The 20,113-nt window shown below is 34.4% G+C and overlaps 1 protein-coding gene across 1 annotated transcript in view; it reads right to left on the bottom strand.

The window, feature by feature from the left end:
• The window catches only part of Ubr1 (ubiquitin protein ligase E3 component n-recognin 1), a 160,305-nt gene that overhangs the window by 105,923 nt on the left and 34,269 nt on the right, over positions 1-20,113 (bottom strand). The window contains exons 5-9 of the mRNA XM_005316473.5: positions 11,284-11,414; positions 7,737-7,875; positions 1,059-1,121; positions 636-759; positions 201-308 (exon numbers count right to left, since the gene is read on the bottom strand). Of these exons, the coding sequence (XP_005316530.2) occupies positions 201-308; positions 636-759; positions 1,059-1,121; positions 7,737-7,875; positions 11,284-11,414 (565 nt within the window). The remainder of the gene's footprint in view (positions 1-200; positions 309-635; positions 760-1,058; positions 1,122-7,736; positions 7,876-11,283; positions 11,415-20,113) is intronic.

Genomic DNA, 20,113 nt, shown 5'->3' with positions numbered 1-20,113 from the left:
TTGTTAATTGAGATTTTTGAAATGAAAACATAGCTGTAATAAACACATTATTACATGAAAATATATACCCATGTTTTAAAAACTGGCCCTGATTAAATGAAAAGGTACTGTAATTAAAAGGCAACATCCTTAGTTTCAACACAAATACAAATTGGATAAATATACCTTCATATAAGTAGCAAAAGCAAAGGTCTATTTACCTTTGTAAAGCTTTGCATCCCAAAGCATCAACCTGCTAATGAGACATGGATTCTCAGAGCCAGGTTCTTCTTTAAGGCATGCTTGGCAAAAGATTTGCCTAAAGTCACCTGTAAATAAAAGAAGTCAGATAATTTTTATTTTTGATTTCTCCGTAAAAGTACATTTCCTATAATAATATATGAAAGACTAACATTAATTCTCCTATGCTTGATGTCAAAAATAATTCTGCCATCATCAAAAACTTGAAAGCCAATAAACAATATTATTTTATATTATGCATTAAAAATATATTATTTATGCATCTGAAGTGTAATCCTGACAATAAAGATATTTGACCAAAAAAAATTATTTTAAACTTAATGACACTTAAAAATTTATGGTTATAAAAACTCAACAGTTTATTAGAAATAAGAAAAAACAATCTGCATGCTTACTTGAATAGCTCATAATTTTGTTCATCCAGGAACCAAGACGCAAAGCAAATTTCTGATGAGCCATAACCTCAGAGTGCAGTACTTCTACATGAAGTGGATGTTGAGAGACATTTTCTGAATGGCTCTACAAATAAAAGGTACATTAAAAAAAAAAAAAAAGCTAGTATGTAAATTTTGCTTTCAGCTAAACAATCTATTCTTTAAAATAATAATCATCATCATCACCACATACCCATGCCATTACCAAATTTCTGAGTCTAAGCATCCTGATCCTATCTTTACTTAGGTGTCAAACCACTTCAACAATATCAAACCACTTCAATAATATAGTCATTCTACTTGTCCTACTTGGGCTCTTATAAATGTGTATAGTCCTCTTAAAAGTCTTGATTATCAGTCTCAGTTTCTCATTCAGAAAGTTACCTTTATATCTTCTTTTGCTTCCTGGCAAGTGGCATAAGCACCTGCTTTAACAGCCCGACGACCCTAATTATAGACAAAAATGAGAATTAGGTAGTGGAATGATAACCACAATCCATATGTAATATATTGCCCACAGATCTAATGAGCTGTCAATTCTAAGTAACTGGCTGACTAAAAGTTCAAGATTCTAGGATAATACATAATACATGCTTAATACTTTTTTGAAGCATCTGAACCTCCAAAAGAGAATTCTATAATTTAGGGTGCTGGCTAGTTCTTTACTTATTATAGTGTATTTCCTATTTTTATCAGGTAATAATAACTTCGGTTTACTAAACTCCTACTATAAGTTGTAAATAAATAAATTCATATTTTCATGAATAAAGTTAGAGCTTTTCAACATACATTCTATTAATATACTTGTCATCCATTAATGGTGTGGATGGGCTAATGATTCCTCCACCCCTGGAGTGAGCTAAATAAGGTCTATTTAGGAGTTCCTTGTAACTCAATCTTATATTTACCTATAAAATTTTACCATTTTCTATATGTGCCATGTGAAAAAGATCAGAAAGCACTATCTTCCTCATTTAACCTTTATAATCATCTTATAAGGAAGGAATCCCTATTTTAGAGAGAACACCAAGACACAGAAAGGTTAAGTACTTTCTCTTCAAATCCAAAAGTTAATAAATGGTAGATCCAGATATCAATTACAGGCAGTCCATTTCCACAGTACATAATTCTAACCATCTTACAATATTCCTTCTTCAGCTCCTTAGTATATATGGTAAGAACAGACGCTAGGCATGGTGATGCATGCCTGTAATCCCAATGGCTCCGGAGGCCAAGGCAGGAAGATCACAAGTTCAAAGCCAACCTCAGCAATTTAGTGAGGCTCTAAGCAACTTAGTGAGACCCTGTCTCAAAATAAATATAAAAAGGGCTGGGGACATGGCTCAGTGGTTAAGTGCCCCTGGGTTCAATACTGGGTACAAAAAACAACACACCAAACAAACAAAAAACAAAAAACCTACCCACATATATTAAAGTGTTAATTACACCAGTTAAGGCTGCCATAACAATGAAAAAAATGCACAAAAAACAAAGTTATATGAAATTTATTTTAAAAAGAATAAACAATATAACCTAAAGCAGTGGATCTCAAAATAAACAGGGAGACTGGGAATATTTCACATGCAACAGGTTGACATGGCTCCTTATCAACAAAACAAAAAATAACAGATGTTGGTAAGGATGTAGATAAACTAAAGCATACATGTACACTGCTAGAAGAAATATAAAACCGTACAGTTTCTGTGGAAAAAAGTATGGCAGTTCCTCAAACACTTAAACATAAAATTCCCATTTGATCTAGTAATTCCATTTCTGGATATATAACCCAAAGAACTGGAAGTAAAGGCTCAAACCAATATTTGTATGATCATGTTCATAAAAGCATTATTACAAAAGCCAAAATGTGGAAATAATCTGTGTCCATCAATGTATGAGTAAAATGGGGTACATTTTTACAATGGAATATTAATCAGCCTAAAAAAGGAAGGAAATCTTGTCATATGCTACAATATGAATGAGCTTTGAGGGTATTATGCTAAGTGAAATAAACCAAAACACAAAAACACAAACACTGCATGATCCCAATTATATATCAAAACTGTCAAATTCTTAGAGTAGAATGGTGTCTGCCAGGGACTTGTAGGAGTGTTGTTCAATGGATACAGAGTTTTACCTTTATAAGATAAAAATGTTCTTAGAGATGTGTTGCACAATAATGTACACACAATTAACACCACTGTATTGTACACATAAAAAATGTTAAACAGTAAATTTTATGTTATGTGGATTTTGTCATCATTACATTTTTTTAAATGACAAAATAATGGGAGGGAGGTGAAGATGGAAGTATATCATCTGAAGAAAAGCAGATTTTTTTTTTGAGAGAGAGAGAGAGAGAAAATTTTTTAATATTTATTTTTTTAATTTTCGGCGGACACAACATCTTTGTATGTGGTGCTGAGGATCGAACCCGGGCCACAAGCATGCCAGGCGAGAGCGCTACCATTTGAGCCACATTCCCAGCCCCATATTTTTTTAAATACATGGGCATTTCTTTCTTCTTCTTTCTCCTTCAATGAATGGATGGATTGATATTTATTTATTTGTTTGTTTGTTTGTGGTGCTGAGAATCGAATCCAGTGCCTCACACATGCTAGGCAGCACTCTACCACTGAGCTATGACTCTAGTGCAATACATGGGCATTTCTTTCCCCTCCTTTTCCCATCTTTTTTTTTTTAAATAATGTTGATACTAGTCTCTAGATTTAAATATATATATATATATATATATATATATATATATATATATATATATATATTTAGTTGCAGATAAACACACAGTATCTTTATTTATTTTTATGCGATGCTGAGGATCAAACCCAGTACCTCACATATACAAGGCAAGTGCTTTACCACTGAGCTACAGACCCAGTCCCCTTTTCCCATCTTTTTAATTTAGTAGGCTTGGGTTGGCCAAAAACAACAACAAAAAAACCTCTTCAACTAATTATAATAGGTATACACATGTACAACTATACATCTTTACAGATTTATAAAACAGACTAGTTGCAATACAGCCTATCTGGCCAACTTTTTTTTTTTAGTTTAATATGCATACCTTATCTCATGTTTTATTTTTCCTTTTCAATGAATTTGAAAAAAAAATTGTGTGGGGGGAATGGGAGGAGGAAATGGTGGTAGGAAAAGGGATAAATAAGACAAAGACACTGGAAGACCTAGATCTTTCCATTACATTTGAAAACTAACAAATTCCAGGTCCATACCTTCCCAAGCCAACTCATCTCATGGGGTTACCTATTTCTTAGAGTACTAGGATCATGCTAGCTCACAGTAATTCTACAGGAATAATACACCCTGATATTTACAATATTCACCAAGATTTTCTCTTACAATCTGCAATGTTAATTTTGTATGTAAGATGGCAAAATGTGGATTGGGAAAGAGCATCATTGCATCTTTAAAATCTTTTTGAATGTCTCTTTCATGAGAATGACAGAGAATGATCTTCTGAAAGCAGAGAACAATCTGACTCATCTTTATATTTCCTCTAAAGACTGTATAAATATTAAGGGCAGCAGAATACAACAGAAAGGCAGCAGAATACCACAGATACTAGTATGGCAGTATGTATAAACGTGACTGTATAACCAATGTGATCCTGCAATCTGTACATGTGGGAAAAATAAGAATTCATATCCCATTTGAATCAAACGTATGATATATGATATGTCAAGATCATTGTAATGCTTTCAGCAACTAATAAAAAAAAAGACTGTATAAATATTTAGTGAACTGACTGAGTACCATATTTTAAGAGAGTCTTTAACAAGGTGACATTTATCCAAGGAAAGCACATGAAGAGAAGGAAAGTCTGACCAGACTGAGCTTATTATTACAAGACAAACAGCCAAAAAAGAAGAAGAAGAAAGCAGAAATAGTAAATATGAAATTACAGATTTACTAAACTACTTCATGGGCTGCCATCTGAAAACAAAAGGTCTTTTGGGAGTTAGTTTACATGAAGACAGATTTTGACTGAACATGGAAATAAATTCTTCTATGAATGTGTTGTTCAACAGAACCAAACTCTCTAAGTATTCAAGCAGTAGTTAGAGGACCACTGGATAGGGATACTGTATTCTCAATACAGGGATAGGCAATTTCAGTTGTTTCAACTTTTTTTCTTTCTTATATGTTAATACTCACTTTATCAGTAAATAAATTCCTATAAGGACAAAAACAAAACATTTTTTTCCCTTAAGAAGAGTACTGACGGTGCTGGGATCGTGACTCAGAGGTAGAATGCTTGCCTCTCACGTGGGAGGCACTGGGTTCAATCCTCAGGACCACATAAAAATAAATTAATAAAATAAAGGTATTTGTCCATCTACAACTTAAAAACTTTTTTTTTTTTTTAAAAAGAAGAAGGGTATTGAGGGCTAAGTTTGTAGCTCAGTGGTGAAGCACTTGCCTACATGTGTGAGGCACTGGGTTCGATTCTCAGCACCACATACAAATAAATAAAGTTCTATCAACAGCTTAAAAAAATATTAAAAAAAGAGAAGAGTATTGAAAGAGTATTTGTGAAGCCTTTGTGAGTTCCTTTCAAGCTTTCTGAAAAAGATAGGGTATATATATACATTTTGTAACTATTGTGAAAATCCAAGTAGACTTTCCCTTGTTCAAACAGTAGTTGAAAATCATCAGCCTGACCAACCTTTATTGCTCCTTCTATAACCTATAAACACAGTGTAACAATATTAATAAGGGCATTAAAACCTGGCATAACCTGATATCACTGTGTAGGACTAGAAAATATTTGTTAAATGAACCACTTCACTGTTTTCTTTCGTCGTCTTCTATTCTTTCTTTTATAGCTACTCTTTCCCAACCACCTCTTATTTTCTCAGCCACCTTTTCTCCTTTCATTCTTCTCTTGCTTCCTAAGTTTTCACCTTTCTTGTCTTCTTTCAAGACTGCCTGACCAATCTCTTTTTCTCAATCTTCTTAACTGTAAATAAATATACATTTCATCATTCCTCCTCAAACCCACTCAAATTCTTAGGCTCTTCACTTCCTTAAAATAAATCTGATTTCAGAATCAACCAACCACAGAGTATAAAAAATATTTAATCTGGAAATACAATTGACCTGAGGCCAATTAACCATTAAAATAGAATTATTATATTCCTTTGACTATGCCTAAACTAAAGACCATTCAAAATATAGGAGAAAACTCAAGTTTATGTCTATATGCAGATAATATCAGTGACAACTGGTCTCTTTAGCCCTTGAGCAAAGAAAATTATTTATATAGGAGAGAAATGCTGGAGAAAGTACACACTAGTTGAAATATGATCCTTGCATTGGCAGCCATTAAAACACCAAGAACTAGATAGAAATGAAAAACTGCCTACACCACATCAAATCCATTAAATAAGAATCTACATTTTTAATAAAATCCTATTAGGATTCACATGAAAATGAAAGTTTTTTAATTTGTTTGTTTTGGAGCCACAGATTGAAACAGGGGCACTTTACTACTGAGCCGCATCTCCAGGCCATACCCCCAACCCCTGCTATTTAAAACAGGGTCTCACTAAATTACTTAGGGGCTCACTAAGAGTCTGGCTTTGAACTTGTGATCCTCCTGCCTCAGCTTACCAGGTCGCTGGGATTATAGGCATATGCCACCACACCCAGGCTGAATATTAAAATTAAAGGCATCATTCTAACCAGAATTCTTATGTACTGGGAATGAATTGTATGTGTGCCAAGATATTGATCCTCTTAACCTCAAGGTACTGGGCATAGGTTTATGAAACAGAGATGACAGTACCTATCTTAAAGGTTGTTCTCAAAACCAAATGAGATCTTCAAATACACCATGTCTGAAATATGTCAATGCTTGGCAAATGTTAGCCAATTTTATTAAATGTTCATATCCTTTTCTTTTTTTTCTCATTTGCCCTTTCTTTATAATATGCCACCAAATAAGATATATGTAAGAAACACAGAGAAGGGAAGCTAATCACCTATTCTGTCTATATTAAGCCACCTTTTAAAAATAAGTATATTAGAAAAATGGAAGCTGGATGTAAGGATGCTCAGCTGTAATTCCACCAACTGGGGAGTCGGGGGGGGGGGGTTTATGCTTGAGCAACTTAGAAAGACCCTATCTCAAAACAAAAAATATGAAGGATTGGGCTTATAGCTCAGTGCAAGAGCCCGTTCAATCCCAGTACAACACACATACACACACACACACACACACACACACACACACACACACATACATAAATAGAAAAATTTTGTTCAGAGGATGCAGTTCAGTGGTAGAATGCTTGCTTAGCATGCATGAGATCCTGTGTTCTACCCCCAACACTGAAAGTAAAGAAAATTGGAAAGTTTTGAGTTACTAATGTTTCTTCCTCCACTAGATTCTATTCCTCTCAAGGGCAGAGGTTAAATTAATATTTCTTTTAAACACCTCTATCACCTAAAGAATCCATTTTCTTTTTGGATGGATGTTAAATAAAAGCTAAGCCATAGAATTAATATTACTCAAAGATAATACAAACAAATCATGTCAAAAATCTCAGAAATTATCATCATTTCTTAATTCATGCATGCATTCATTCATTCAATAAATAACTCTACAGGAATAGATTAACCCTAAACTGACATTTTAACCTATAATTGTCAAACATATTTGGTAAGTTTCTAATTATTAAGAATAAAAGAGGAGGGCTGGGGTTGTAGCTCAGTAGTGGAGTGCTTGCCTAGCACATGTGTGGCACCAGGTTTGATCCTCAGCACCACATAAAAATAAATTTTTTAAAAAAAGGGTATTGTGTCCATATACAACTAAAAAAAAATTTAAAAAGAGGGAAGTTACAAATCCTTATCTAAAACTATGAAACATAAACACCCCAAATCAAAGGTCTAGCCAATTTATGCAAGATGTAAGAAATAAATAGTTATACTTAACACAATACTGAGGCACTAGGCAAGGGCTCCATCAACACTCCCAGGAAACTAATGTAAGACAGAAGTATAATTCAAATGGTGACTACAAACCTCTTTGTCTATGGCAGTGGTGTGCAACTGGGCCTCTGCGAGTTCACAGTCAAGAGCTCTTTGTAGACTGTATATGACATGGTCATAAGAATGGTGTTCATCATTAAAAAGGACACAATAGTATCTTTCATTTTTCTCCCTTTTAATTAAAAAGACACATTTAGATACTGCAACAAGTAAAAGAAAAAAGATAAAAATAGACAAAAATAATATATGACATCTATACTAAAGCAGCATAGAGATTCATACCTGTGGGAAAATAATACTGCAATAGTGATACAGGAAATGGTGATTTTTTTTTTTTAAGTACTGGGGACTGAACCCAAGGGCACTTTACCACTGTGTTACACCCCCAGCCCTCTTTACTTTATTTTGAGACAGGGTCTCATAAGGTTGTCCAGGCTCGTCTCAAAACTTGTGATTCTCCTGCCTCAGCCTTCCAAGTCACTGAGATTACAAGTATGTGTCACTTTGCCAAGCAGGAAAGGATCTTAAGTTGAATAGTACAATGGAATTTTTAAAAATCCTAGCCATTCATGTGGCACATGCCTATAGTCCCAGTTCCTTGGGAGAATAAGGTGGAAGAATGACTTGAGCCTATGAGTTCAGCACCATCTGTGTAAGCTACTGAGGCCCAATCTCAAAACAAACTAACTAATAATAGTATTACCTTTTCCATGTATTTCCTCCAGTTTTTCTTTTCTTTTTTAGGTGTAGATGGACACAACACAGAGCCTTTATTTTTATGTGGTGCTGAGGATCAAACCCAGGTCGCGCCCGTGCTAGGCGAGTGCTCTACCGCTAAGCCACAATCCCAGCCCCTCCTCCAATTTTTCTTACTTCTAGAAATTTTATTTTAGAGCCACTATGCCTTATATACCACTCTCTGTTTACCTTGCATTCTGATAAAGAGAGATACTTTTTCAAGCTCCAGTTTAGAAGTTTCAAGCAGGTAACAATATATGATCAGATTTTATTAAAATTTAATTTTCCTGAATTTTATTATATTTATTTTATGTATAACTTTTATTTAAGTGAACTGACATTATAGTACATTTAGAGATATTTTGGTAAAGATGTATAAAGTGCTAGCACTCCCATTTTCGTTGTAGTACCTCAAACATGTCATATACTCTCTTAATCTTGCTGAAATGACAGTACCTTGTCCATCTCTAAGAAAAGGATAATATTTATATTCAAAAGTCACATGAGGATATCTTAAAAAATATAAAACAGCTAGGTAAAGAGCTATATGCCTGTGTTCCCAGAAACTTGGGAATCTGAGACAAAAGAATATCTAATTGCCTAGCCTGGGCAACTTAGTGAGGCCCTGAAAACTTAGCAAAATTCTGTCTCAGAATAGAAAAATAAAAAGGGTTGGCAATGTAGCCAGTGGTAAAGTGCCCCACAGGTTCAATCCCCAATACCAAGGGAAAATAAAAAAGAGAGAGAGACAGAGAGAAAGAAAGAAAGAAAATTCTGTGTTGCTTTTTTAAAAATCTAAAGACATTGGGCTGGGGTTGTGGCTCAGCAGTAAAGTGCTAGCCTAGCATGTGAGAGGCCCTGGGTTAGCTCCTCAAAACCACATAAAAATAAATAAAAATAAAGGTATTGTGTTCAACTACAACTGAAAAACAAATATATTTTTTAAAAAATCTAAAGATGTCAACTCTAGTAATGGATAAAGAAGAAAAGTTATACAGGCTGAGGATGTTGCTCAGTCATAGAATGTGTACTTAGAAGGTTCTGAGTTCAATTCTCAGCTGCTATGGGCTACAGATGTTATGATTTTAAAGAATTTATAATATGCTTTTATAATATACTCAATTGATCTTTATAACTCTTAAGAAGCAGACTGTCTCAGCCCTCTTACATGTAGTGTAGGAAACAGAGACTCAAACAAATTAGGACATTCATGGTCACAATGTCAATAAGCAGTGGCTTATGTCAATAAGCAGTACTAGAACTCAGATCTGTGAATCCAGAGACCAGTGCTACCTATTACAAAATAATATTCAAGCAACTCTTCCAGTTTGGGTAGGCAGATGGCTTCAATTATGTTTACTGACACAAAGTTTCTTAAAAGGTTTAACTGACTTTATCACCTATTTGAAATTAAATATTTGTGGATATAATTTCTCCAAGAAGTTTATAGACCAACAAGAGTAAAAACAATATATGAACTAATATTCTTAATTCTCCCTCCTGAACAAAATAAACAAAAAGCCCTAATAAACTCAAAGATCAACTAAATTTAGATTTGTGCTATGATTTTGTGAAATTCTGAATATTACACAGGTAGAAAAATTCCCACAAGGCTCAATTATATCTTCCTTTTTTTCATTTTTAAGTTAAGAGCAGCTCTTACTATAACCAAAGACATGGCTGTTAGAAATTGCTGAGATTTAGCTAAAAAAAATAGTTAATTCCCTACAACTGCAATAATTCTAGTATACCATTACCAGAGCACAGGGAAGGATCTACTTCCTCACCCTCACCATCAAACCTTTCTTTTTTTTTTTTTTAAGAGAGAGAGAGACAATTTTTAATAATTTTTATTTAGTTTTCGGCGGACACAACATCTTTATCTGTAAGTGGTGCTGAGGATCGAACCCAGGCCGCCCGCATGCCAGGCAAGCGTGCTACCGCTTGAGCCACATCCCCAGCCCCAAACCTTTCTTGATTAGAAAAAAAGCTAAAGATCAGGGCTAATGAGAGAAATATTGTTCCAACATTCCTATTTGTTCACAAACCTTTTGGGAAACCTAGTTGTTGGTCCAGGTCAGAATCAAACAATTTACTTACTGGGATCTGTGGCTAAACTTAGAACAAAACTATCAAAGTACTGGCTTACCCTATAAATGCAAAGCCCTTAACAGACTCCTCTTTAACTTCTGTATGGTGTCTACCAAAACATCTCATGTAAAGAAACATTTTGAAAATATTTCCAAGAGTTAATCACTATATATTTTTCATAATGATATTAAGAAGCCAATAACCAGGCTGGGGTTGTGGCTTAGCAGTAGAGCACTCACCTAGTGCATGTGAGGCCCTGGGTTTGATCCTCAGCACCATATAAAAATAAATAAATAAAGGTATTATGTCCAACTACAACTAAAAAGTAAATATTAAAAAAGAAAGAGGGCTGGGGTTTTGGCTCAGTGGTAGAGCGGTTGCCTCGTATGTATGAGGCACTGGGTTTGATTCTCAGCACCACATACAAATAAATGAATAAAATAAAGGTTTGTCAACAATTTAAAAAAAAAGAAGAAGCAAATAACCACAAAAATTGCTATTCAATACTTGTTTGCGGGCTGGGGTTGTGGCTCAACGGTATAGCGCTCGCCTAGCAAGTGCAAGGCCCTGGGTTCAATCCTCAGCACCACATAAAATAAATACAATAAAGATATTGCGTCCAACTACAACTAAAAAATAAACATTAAAAGAAGAAGAAGAAAATGAAAAGTTCAAAGGTCTTTTAAAAAAACACTTATTTGCAATATAGACAATCATCACTAAACTTTTCCCTTTTAACAATTTTCCCTACCTTATCTGCAATTCAGGAGGCAGTTCTTTTTCCTCTTCCCATATAGTCATTTCTACAATGTATTTTATCACCAAAGGGAATATTTTCCTGGCTTGAATAATTACCTCTTCACTCAATGGACAACGTAAATTCTGGAAGAAAGTAGAGAAAAACAGACTAAGACTGTATACAAGTAAACATAAAGGATGATAATGTTATTTATTTAAAGCAATCACTTTTGTGAGTTTATTAACACATCTTCCAGGAAAGAGTTGCTCAGATGAGCAAGAAAGTTGCTATCAGTTTGGTTTACCTTCTTGTGGCCAAGTTGGTGTTACAGATCACACAAGACGCCAAGGCAGAACCATGGAAACACCTTCACCAATATTCTCCCTTATAAAAATGTTCTTCTCTGCCCGAGAAGCTTGGTTAGGAAAATTCATGCAATAACTGATTATCCCTTTTAACTCACAAGAACTGTAGTCATAATTTATTTCAACAGACTTGCACATAGCCACTTAGTAAAAAGGCAGATCAAGTATTAAAGACATTTAAAAGATAAGGAACTTCTCCTTATCTTTTAAGAAGTTCCTTCTTCCACTGAGCTACAACCCCAGCCCGGTTATTTGCTTCTTAATATCATTATGAACAATCTTCACGTGTGAAGATGTTGTGCTGAAGATGTTGTGCCAGAGTATGTGCCTAATACAAGGAAGGCCCTGGGTTTGATCCCCAGTACTAGGAAAAAAAAAAAAAAAGAAAGAAAGAAAGAAAGAAAGGAGAAGAAGAAGATAAGTAAACCAGCCAGCAACTTTATGACTGTGCTCAGATAAAGTATCTTAACCATAGAAAGTAGTCATATCACAGAAACAAAAAGTAGAAAGTTGATTGCCAAGGGCTGGGAGGAGGGGGAATTAGTGTGTAGTGGGTACAGAGTTTCAGTATTGAAAGATAAAAGAGTTCTTGAGATCTATTGCACAACAATGTAAATATAATTAATACTACTGAACTGTATTCTTAAGAATGGTTAAAATGGCAAATTTAATGAGATTTTTATAATTTAAAAAAAAAGATAAGGTCAAAGAGCCTGTAAAGAGAAGGAAAATTAAAACCTGGGTCTTTTAACTTCCACAACAACAATGCTATGTTCATTACAGAACATTAATAAAAGGTGCAATGCTATGTTCATTATAGAACATTAATAAAAGGTGTTCTCCACAACATCTTCAGCCCAGTTCCTTATCTTTTAAATGTCTTTAATACTTGATCTGCCTTTTTACGAAGTGGCTAGGTGCAAATCTGTTGAAATAGTGCATGTGAATGCTCTATGTCATAAGCCATTATAGAATGCAAATCAAAGCCATAATGAGCTACCACTTCACCCCTAGTTGGGTAGCTATAATCAAAAAGGCAGAAAATGTAAGTGTTAGTCATGCTGTGGCAAAACTGGAACTCTTATACACTACTGGTGGACATAAAAAAGCCTGCAGCCACTGTGGAAAACAGTCTGGCAGTTTATCAAAATGTTAAGTATAGTTACCATGACACAGAAATTCTACTTTCAGTATATAACTAAGAGAAATGAAAATATATGTTCACCAATTTATATACAAATTTTCATAGCATCATAATTCATAATAGCACAAAAGTAGAAACATCCTAAACATTCATCAAGTAATGATAAATAAAATGTGGTGTGTATCTATGCAACAGAATACATGGCTGTAAGACAGAATGCCACAACATGGATGAATCTTTTTTTTTATATATTTATTTTTTAGTTTTAGGTGGACACAATATCTTTATTTTATTTTTACGTGGTGCTGAGAATCGAACCCAGTGCCTCACACATGCTAGGCGGGCATGCTACCACTTGAGCCACATCCCCAGCCCCAACATGGACGAATCTTGAAAACATTATGCTAAGTAAAAGAAACCAATCACAGGGCTGGGGTTGTGGCTCAGCGCTAGAGTGCTTGCCTGGCACGTGTGAAGCACTGGGTTAGATCCTCAGTATCACATAGAAATAAATAAATAATGTGTCTATCCACAACTTAAAAAAAGGAAAAGAAAAGGAAAAAGAATTAGTTGTTAAAAAAAAGAAAGCAAGAAACCAGTCACAAATGACTATATATTTCATGATTGCATTTTCATAAAATGTCCACCCACAAGAGGCAAATCTATAGAATCAGAAAGTAAATTAGTTGTTGTCTAAGGATGGGAGTAGGGAGAAATGGATAGGGACATTTTAATGGGTAGAAGTATTTCTTCTTGGGTGATGATTATCGTGAGGATTACAAAACTGTGAATATACTAAAAACACCACTGAATTATATTCTTTTAAATAAATGAATTTTTATATGTAAACAATTTATATCTCACTAAGCTGTTTTAAAAGTAGAATAAATAGGAAAATATGTATAGTAGCTCTTTCAGCATATGAAAAATGAAATAAAACAAAATAAAAAATAAAACTGATTCAGTATAAGGCTTTTAATAAATTTTATTCGAATTCCTATAGACCATATCATCACAAACCACTAACCTACTCATTTACACTTAAATACCGCCTCTTTAACAGGTCACCTTCTTTCTAGATATTTTGTTCAGAAGCCTTTGTTGAAGAGAGATAAAAAGAGTGCCAAAGGTACTAGGTTTATTACTGGTCCGTTTCATTTCTGTTTCTTTTTTCCACTCAGCATTTCCTTTCAATTCTTCATGAAATTAGTTCAAGATGAAGAGTTAAAAGAAACTATTCATTGTTTCCATATTGTATCAGAAGCTTTGAGTTCTTTGGAAGAAATCTGGTGAATATGTAAGAAATTTTCAAGAAAAACCTCTACACCTTAGAAAACAAGGTCAATTAGAGGGAAGAAAAGAACTATAACTTAAATAAAAGTAACCAAAAAAGCCAAAATAAATAAATTAGTAAGCAGAAATACACTGCAAAACTAGAGAAAAACTGCTTTTACATGGATGGGAAAGGAGCCTCTCTTCAAAAGATATTGCCAAATGCTGGGTGATTGGCTATTAGTATCAGCCAGGTCTGATTACACTAGGTAAATTTCCATTATGTTTGGCACAATGCCATGCATTTGGCAGCATATAGATTCCACGTTCACCAAAGCAGAAAGAAAGCAAAATGCTAAATAAACAGTACTGTTTGTGTTGTCTGGGTTGATTAGTTATGTGCTACCTATAAGGTAGATAGATATCTTTTCTCACACCTCCAGATTATGAATCAGTTCCAGTATATATCTAGATCATCTGAATCTAATTATAAATCAAAAAAAAAATCCAAGATTGGGTTAGTCTGGGACTGATTTCAGTGGTTTTTTTTTTTTGTTTTTTTTTTTTTAAGAGAGAGTGAGAGAGGAGAGAGAGAGAATTTTTTAATATTTATTTTTTAGTTCTCGGCGGACACAACATCTTTTGTTGGTATGTGGTGCTGAGGATCGAACCCAGGCCGCACACATGCCAGGCGAGCGCGCTACCGCTTGAGCCACATCCCCAGCCCGATTTCAGTGTTTTGCGGTCTTATGATTTCAGGAAAACCCCAAAGTGGGGTGCTGTTTTAAAAACTCAATGAGCCAATTAACTCCTAAGAATTCCTCAGCTACTTCAAGTCTAAAAGCAGACTTCCTGAAAGACTAATTACTGAATGAAGAGGATATATGTCATGCTACAGGGCTGGAGATAACAGCTTAGTGGCAGAACACTTGACTACAATGCTTGAAGCCCTGAGGCCAACAGAAACACATACACACACACAATCACAGTGCAAACATGATTTAAAAAATATCAAGAGAAAGAAATTGAAACAATCAGAATTAAAAGGGCTTTTTAAACAAAACAAAAACAAGAGAATGTACTAAAAGGGTTAAGACTAGATAGAATATTTCAGGTAACAGACATCTAATGATTTTAACCAAGAACTAGGCACTTGATAAATATCTATCAAATGAATAAATAACCATTTGGGATAAATAAGTTAAAAATAATGGAGGCAATCACAAAACAATGCTAAATGATAAATGTGATAAAATGCTAATCCAATATCACCCATATTTTCTACTATTTAATACAAACTTTCTTTCTTTAAAAAAAAAAAAAAAATCAATACCTGCCAGGCATGGTGATATACACCTGTAATCCCAGAGGCTCAAGAAGCTGAAGCAGGAGGATCACAAGTTCAAAGCCAGCTTCAACAACTTAGCAAGGCCCTAACCAATCAAGTGAGACCCTGACTCTACATAAAATACAAAAAACAGCTCGAGGTATGGCTTGGTGGTTAAGTGGACCCTGGGTTCAATCCCTGGTAAATCGTTGATGTTTGTGGAAACTATCTGATATTAAGCTTCACTTATTTTTCTTAGTAGACAGCCAATTACCCCCATTCATCTGTCTTATCTCTATCTATAATACATTGATATTTCAATATTAAACATGATTTGAAGCCAATAGCCCTAAAAGAAATTGAGAAAATTATCAAAGGATATATTTCTTTTTTTGTGTGTGTGTGGGGGATTTCCAAGGATTGAACTCAGGGGCACTCAACCACTGAGCCACATCCCCAGCTCTATATTTTTGTATTTTATTTAGAGACAGGGTCTCACTGAGTTGCTTAGCACCTCGCTTTTGCTGAGGCTAACTTTGAACCACATTCAATCTTCCTAATTATCCTCCAAATCTTCAGTAAATGCTTGTTGAGACCAAGATTCACACACTAACTTTAGTTGTTATGACATCTAAATGAATCTCCCACCCCCACACCCCACAGCCTTTTGTTCTTCATGAAAAAGATCAGGCTAATTTTTCTGTAAAAGTCCTATATTCTAGATTTATCTTCCTTGTGGTATTTATATGTTGTTCATCCATCTCCATATTTCCTATAAACTAAAAGTTAGATCTAAATGGGTTTATGAAGTTCAGGTTAAACATTTTTAGTAAGAATATTTCATAAGTGAACTGTTAATAATAGGCCCATTCCCACCAATGCTTCCATCTATTCCTAGCTTTACACAACCACTATTTTATGTCCCTATTGATTTGCCTATTCTAGACATTTCATATAATTGCAATCATGTTCTAAAATAGTCTTTTATGGAAGGCTTCTTTCACTTAGCATATGTTTTAAGCATTAATCATTTGATGAATAATTGGATTGATTCCACACTTTGGCTATTATGAATAATACTGCTATAAACAATCATGTTCAAATATTTGTTTTAACACTTATTTTCAATTATTTTGAGTATATATCCAGGAAGGGAATTGCTGGGCTGTATAGTAACTCTACATTTAGCCAATAACTCTACATTTGCCAGATTGTTTCCCAAAGAGGCTATATTATTATATATTTCAACTAGATTATATGAGGGTTCTAATTTTGTCACATCCTTGCAAATGCCTGCTATTATCTGCCTTTTTTTCTTTTTTCATACCAGGAATTGAACTCAGGGTATTTAACCACCCTTTTAAAAATTGTTTTATTTTGAGACAAGGTCTGGCTAAGTTGCTGAGGCTGGCTTTGAACTCGTGATCCTCCTGCCTTAGCCTTCCAAATCGCTGGGATTACAGGCATGTGTCATACCTGGCTTATCTGCCTTTTTGATTATTGTCATCTTAGTGGTTGTAAAGAGCCAGTTCATAGGGGTTTTGATTTTTATTTCTCTGATGGTTAATGATATTTAGCATTTTTCCATGTGCTTATACACCTTCTTTGGAGAAACATTTATTCCGACCTTTAGTTCAGTTTTAAAACTAGACTTGTGTTTTTATTAAGTTTTAAGAGTTCTTCAATAAAGTCTACTTAAAAATCTCCTAGAAGTCATATGATCTACAAATATATTTCTTCGATTCTGGGGCTGACTTTTCATTTTGCTGATAGTGCTTTCTGTATATTATCTATAAAGAATGGTGGATTTCATTGTGGCACATGTATGTGCACGCGCGCGCACACACACACACACACACACAATTTGATCAATTTCATTCCCCTAAACCTCCCAAGTCTCTCCTCCCCTCTCCCCTTGATGCCCTTCCTCTCCTTTAATGGTCTCTCTTCTACTTCCATGACACATGTTAGAAAACACAGATACTTTTCTCTTTGAATCTGACTTATTTCACTCAAAATTATGGTCTCAGTTTTTCCTGCAAATGACACAATTTCATTCTTCTTTGTGCATATATAAATAACATTTTCTTTACCCATTCATCTTTTGTTGAACACCTAGGCTATTTCCATAATGTGACTAATGTAAACTGTGCTGAGATAAACATGTATATAAATGTATCTCTAAAGAATGCTGAATTTAATATTGGTATTTTGGATAAATACCAAGGAGTGGCATAGCTGATAAAGTTTTACATTTTGATTAAATCTAATTTATTTATTTATTTTTCTTTTTCTTTACCAGTGCTAGAAATTGAATCCAGAGTGGAAACACTTTACCACTGAGCTACATTGCTCAATGTAGCACCTTATTTTCTTCTTTTTTAAAATATATTTTTAGTTTTAGATGGACATAATGCCTTTGTTTTATTTATTTTTTATGTGGTGCTAAACATCAAACCCAGTGCTTCACACATGCTAGGCAAGCACTCTATATCAGTTACAATTCCAGCCTCCTTATTTTATTCTTTTAACTCATGCTTTTGGTGCCATATCTATGAAATCTACTGCCAAACCTGAGGCCATGAAGATTTACTAATTTTTTCTAAGAGTTTTATAGTTTTGGCTCCTACATTTTTTTAATATTTTTTTATTTTTTAGTTATCGGCAGACACAACATCTTTTTTGGTATGTGGTGCTGAGGATCGAACCCGGGCCGCACGCATGCCAGACGAGCGTGCTACCGTTTGAGCCACATCCCCAGCCCTCCTGCATTTTTTGATACACTGAGTTAATTCTCTTTTTTTGGTGGGGGTACTACGGGCTGAACTCAGGGACACTCAACCTCTGAGCCACATGCCTAGCCCTATTTTGTATTTTATTTAGAGAGAGAGTCTCACTGAAGCGCTTAGCATCTCACCATTGCTAAGGCTGGCTTTGAACTCTCGATTCTCCTGTCTCAGCCTCCCAAGCCACTGGAATTATAGATATGTGCCACCATGCCCAGCCACTGAGTTAAGTCTTAAATATCAAAAATTACATACACATGTGAGCTGGAGGTTCAACTTCATTCATTTACATATGGATGTCTAGCTGTCTAGCACTGATGAAAAGCCTATTCTTTTCTCACTGAATGATCTTTATATCCTTGTTGAAAATCAGTTGTTCACAGACATGTGGGTTTATTTCTGGACTCTCAATTGTACTCCACTGACCAAGGGCTATCATTATGCCAGTACCATACCATCTTCACTACTGTTGCTTCATGGTAAGTTTTAAAATAGGGAAGTGTGAGCCTCTTCAATTCTTTCTTCTTTTTCAAAGCTGCTTTAGCTATTCTGGGTCCCTTGCAATTAAATATGAATTTTAGAGTCAGGTTATTCTTCTTATTTAAAAATTTTCTTTTTTGTTTGTTTGTTTTTAAACTCCTAACTGGGATTGTCAATTGAGAGAGTACTGGAATCTTAACAATATTGTCATCTGAACCAGAAATAAGGGATTTTTTTCCCATTTATTTGGATCTTCAATAATTTGTTTCAATAAATGCTTGAAAATTACAGAGTACAAATTCTGAACATCTTTTGTTAATCCATTCCTAAATATTTTATACTCTTTGAAACTAAATAAATGGAATTAGTCTTATTAATTTCATCTCTGAACTGTAACTATTCATTATTAATGTAGAGCAATACAAGAGATTTTTTAGAATTATCATGTAACCTACAATCTTGTTGAACTTTTAAAAAGTTCTAATAATTTCTTTTAATTCCTGAGGATTTCAAAGTACACAAAATAATGTCATCTGCAAATAAAATTAGTTTTACTTCTTCCTTCCCAATCTGGAAACCTTTTACTACATTTTCTTACCTAAATGCTCTTAATCAACCAATACTTTATTTTACATCACATGAGGAGGCTTATGATACCATTTCACTCTTATTAGTCATGATATTAACACTGATGCTTGATTTGAGATGATAACAGTATTATACCTCCATTGTAAAGTTTCATTTTCCCCTCTTAACCACCAGCAAATAGTCTATGACTAGCAAATAATTTTGAACCATGTTATTATCATTCCTCATCAACCTAAGTCTTAGTGGTTTTAGCATATATCAATGATCTCTGTCTCAAACCAAATATTTCCTTAAGGTTTACATTGCTCATTTTCCTAATTCCATTGCCCTTCTCTATTAGCCTGTATTCTTCTAGAAACAAGAACTTTTCCTAATGAACTATGGATACCTGATGACTATAAAATACAATTCCTACAGAAAAGGTAGAAAAAAGATTTATTTTATTCCCTTAAATCACCTCAATTTTTACAGTAGGGAACACTGTAAAAATTGGGAACAGTAGGGAACACTGTAAAAATATTTACTGCCATTGTGAAAAACAGGTTTTACTTAATTTCATTTAAGTTTCATTAGGATATCTACTTATTCTGTGTTATTACAGTGGATATTATTATTATTATTATTATTTTGATAGCCCAATTATCCAATTAAGATCAATGGGAGCCTTTTAGAGCTTGGTCCCTGGTTCTTTGGACGCAAACTCACACACGTTTACATTACCCAAACCTGGAAGCAGGTATTATAAATCTTATTTATTTTAGTGGGAAATGGTATATAAGAGAACATTTGAAGTCAGACATTATGATACATGACTAATCCAAGCTACTCAGGAGGCTGAGCCAGGAAGACAGCCAAGTTTGAGGCCAGCATGGCAACTCAC

Source organism: Ictidomys tridecemlineatus, chromosome 5 (assembly GCF_052094955.1).
Source record: "Ictidomys tridecemlineatus isolate mIctTri1 chromosome 5, mIctTri1.hap1, whole genome shotgun sequence".
Lineage (NCBI taxonomy): Eukaryota > Metazoa > Chordata > Mammalia > Rodentia > Sciuridae > Ictidomys > Ictidomys tridecemlineatus.
This window is presented reverse-complemented; position numbering and strand designations above follow the sequence as displayed.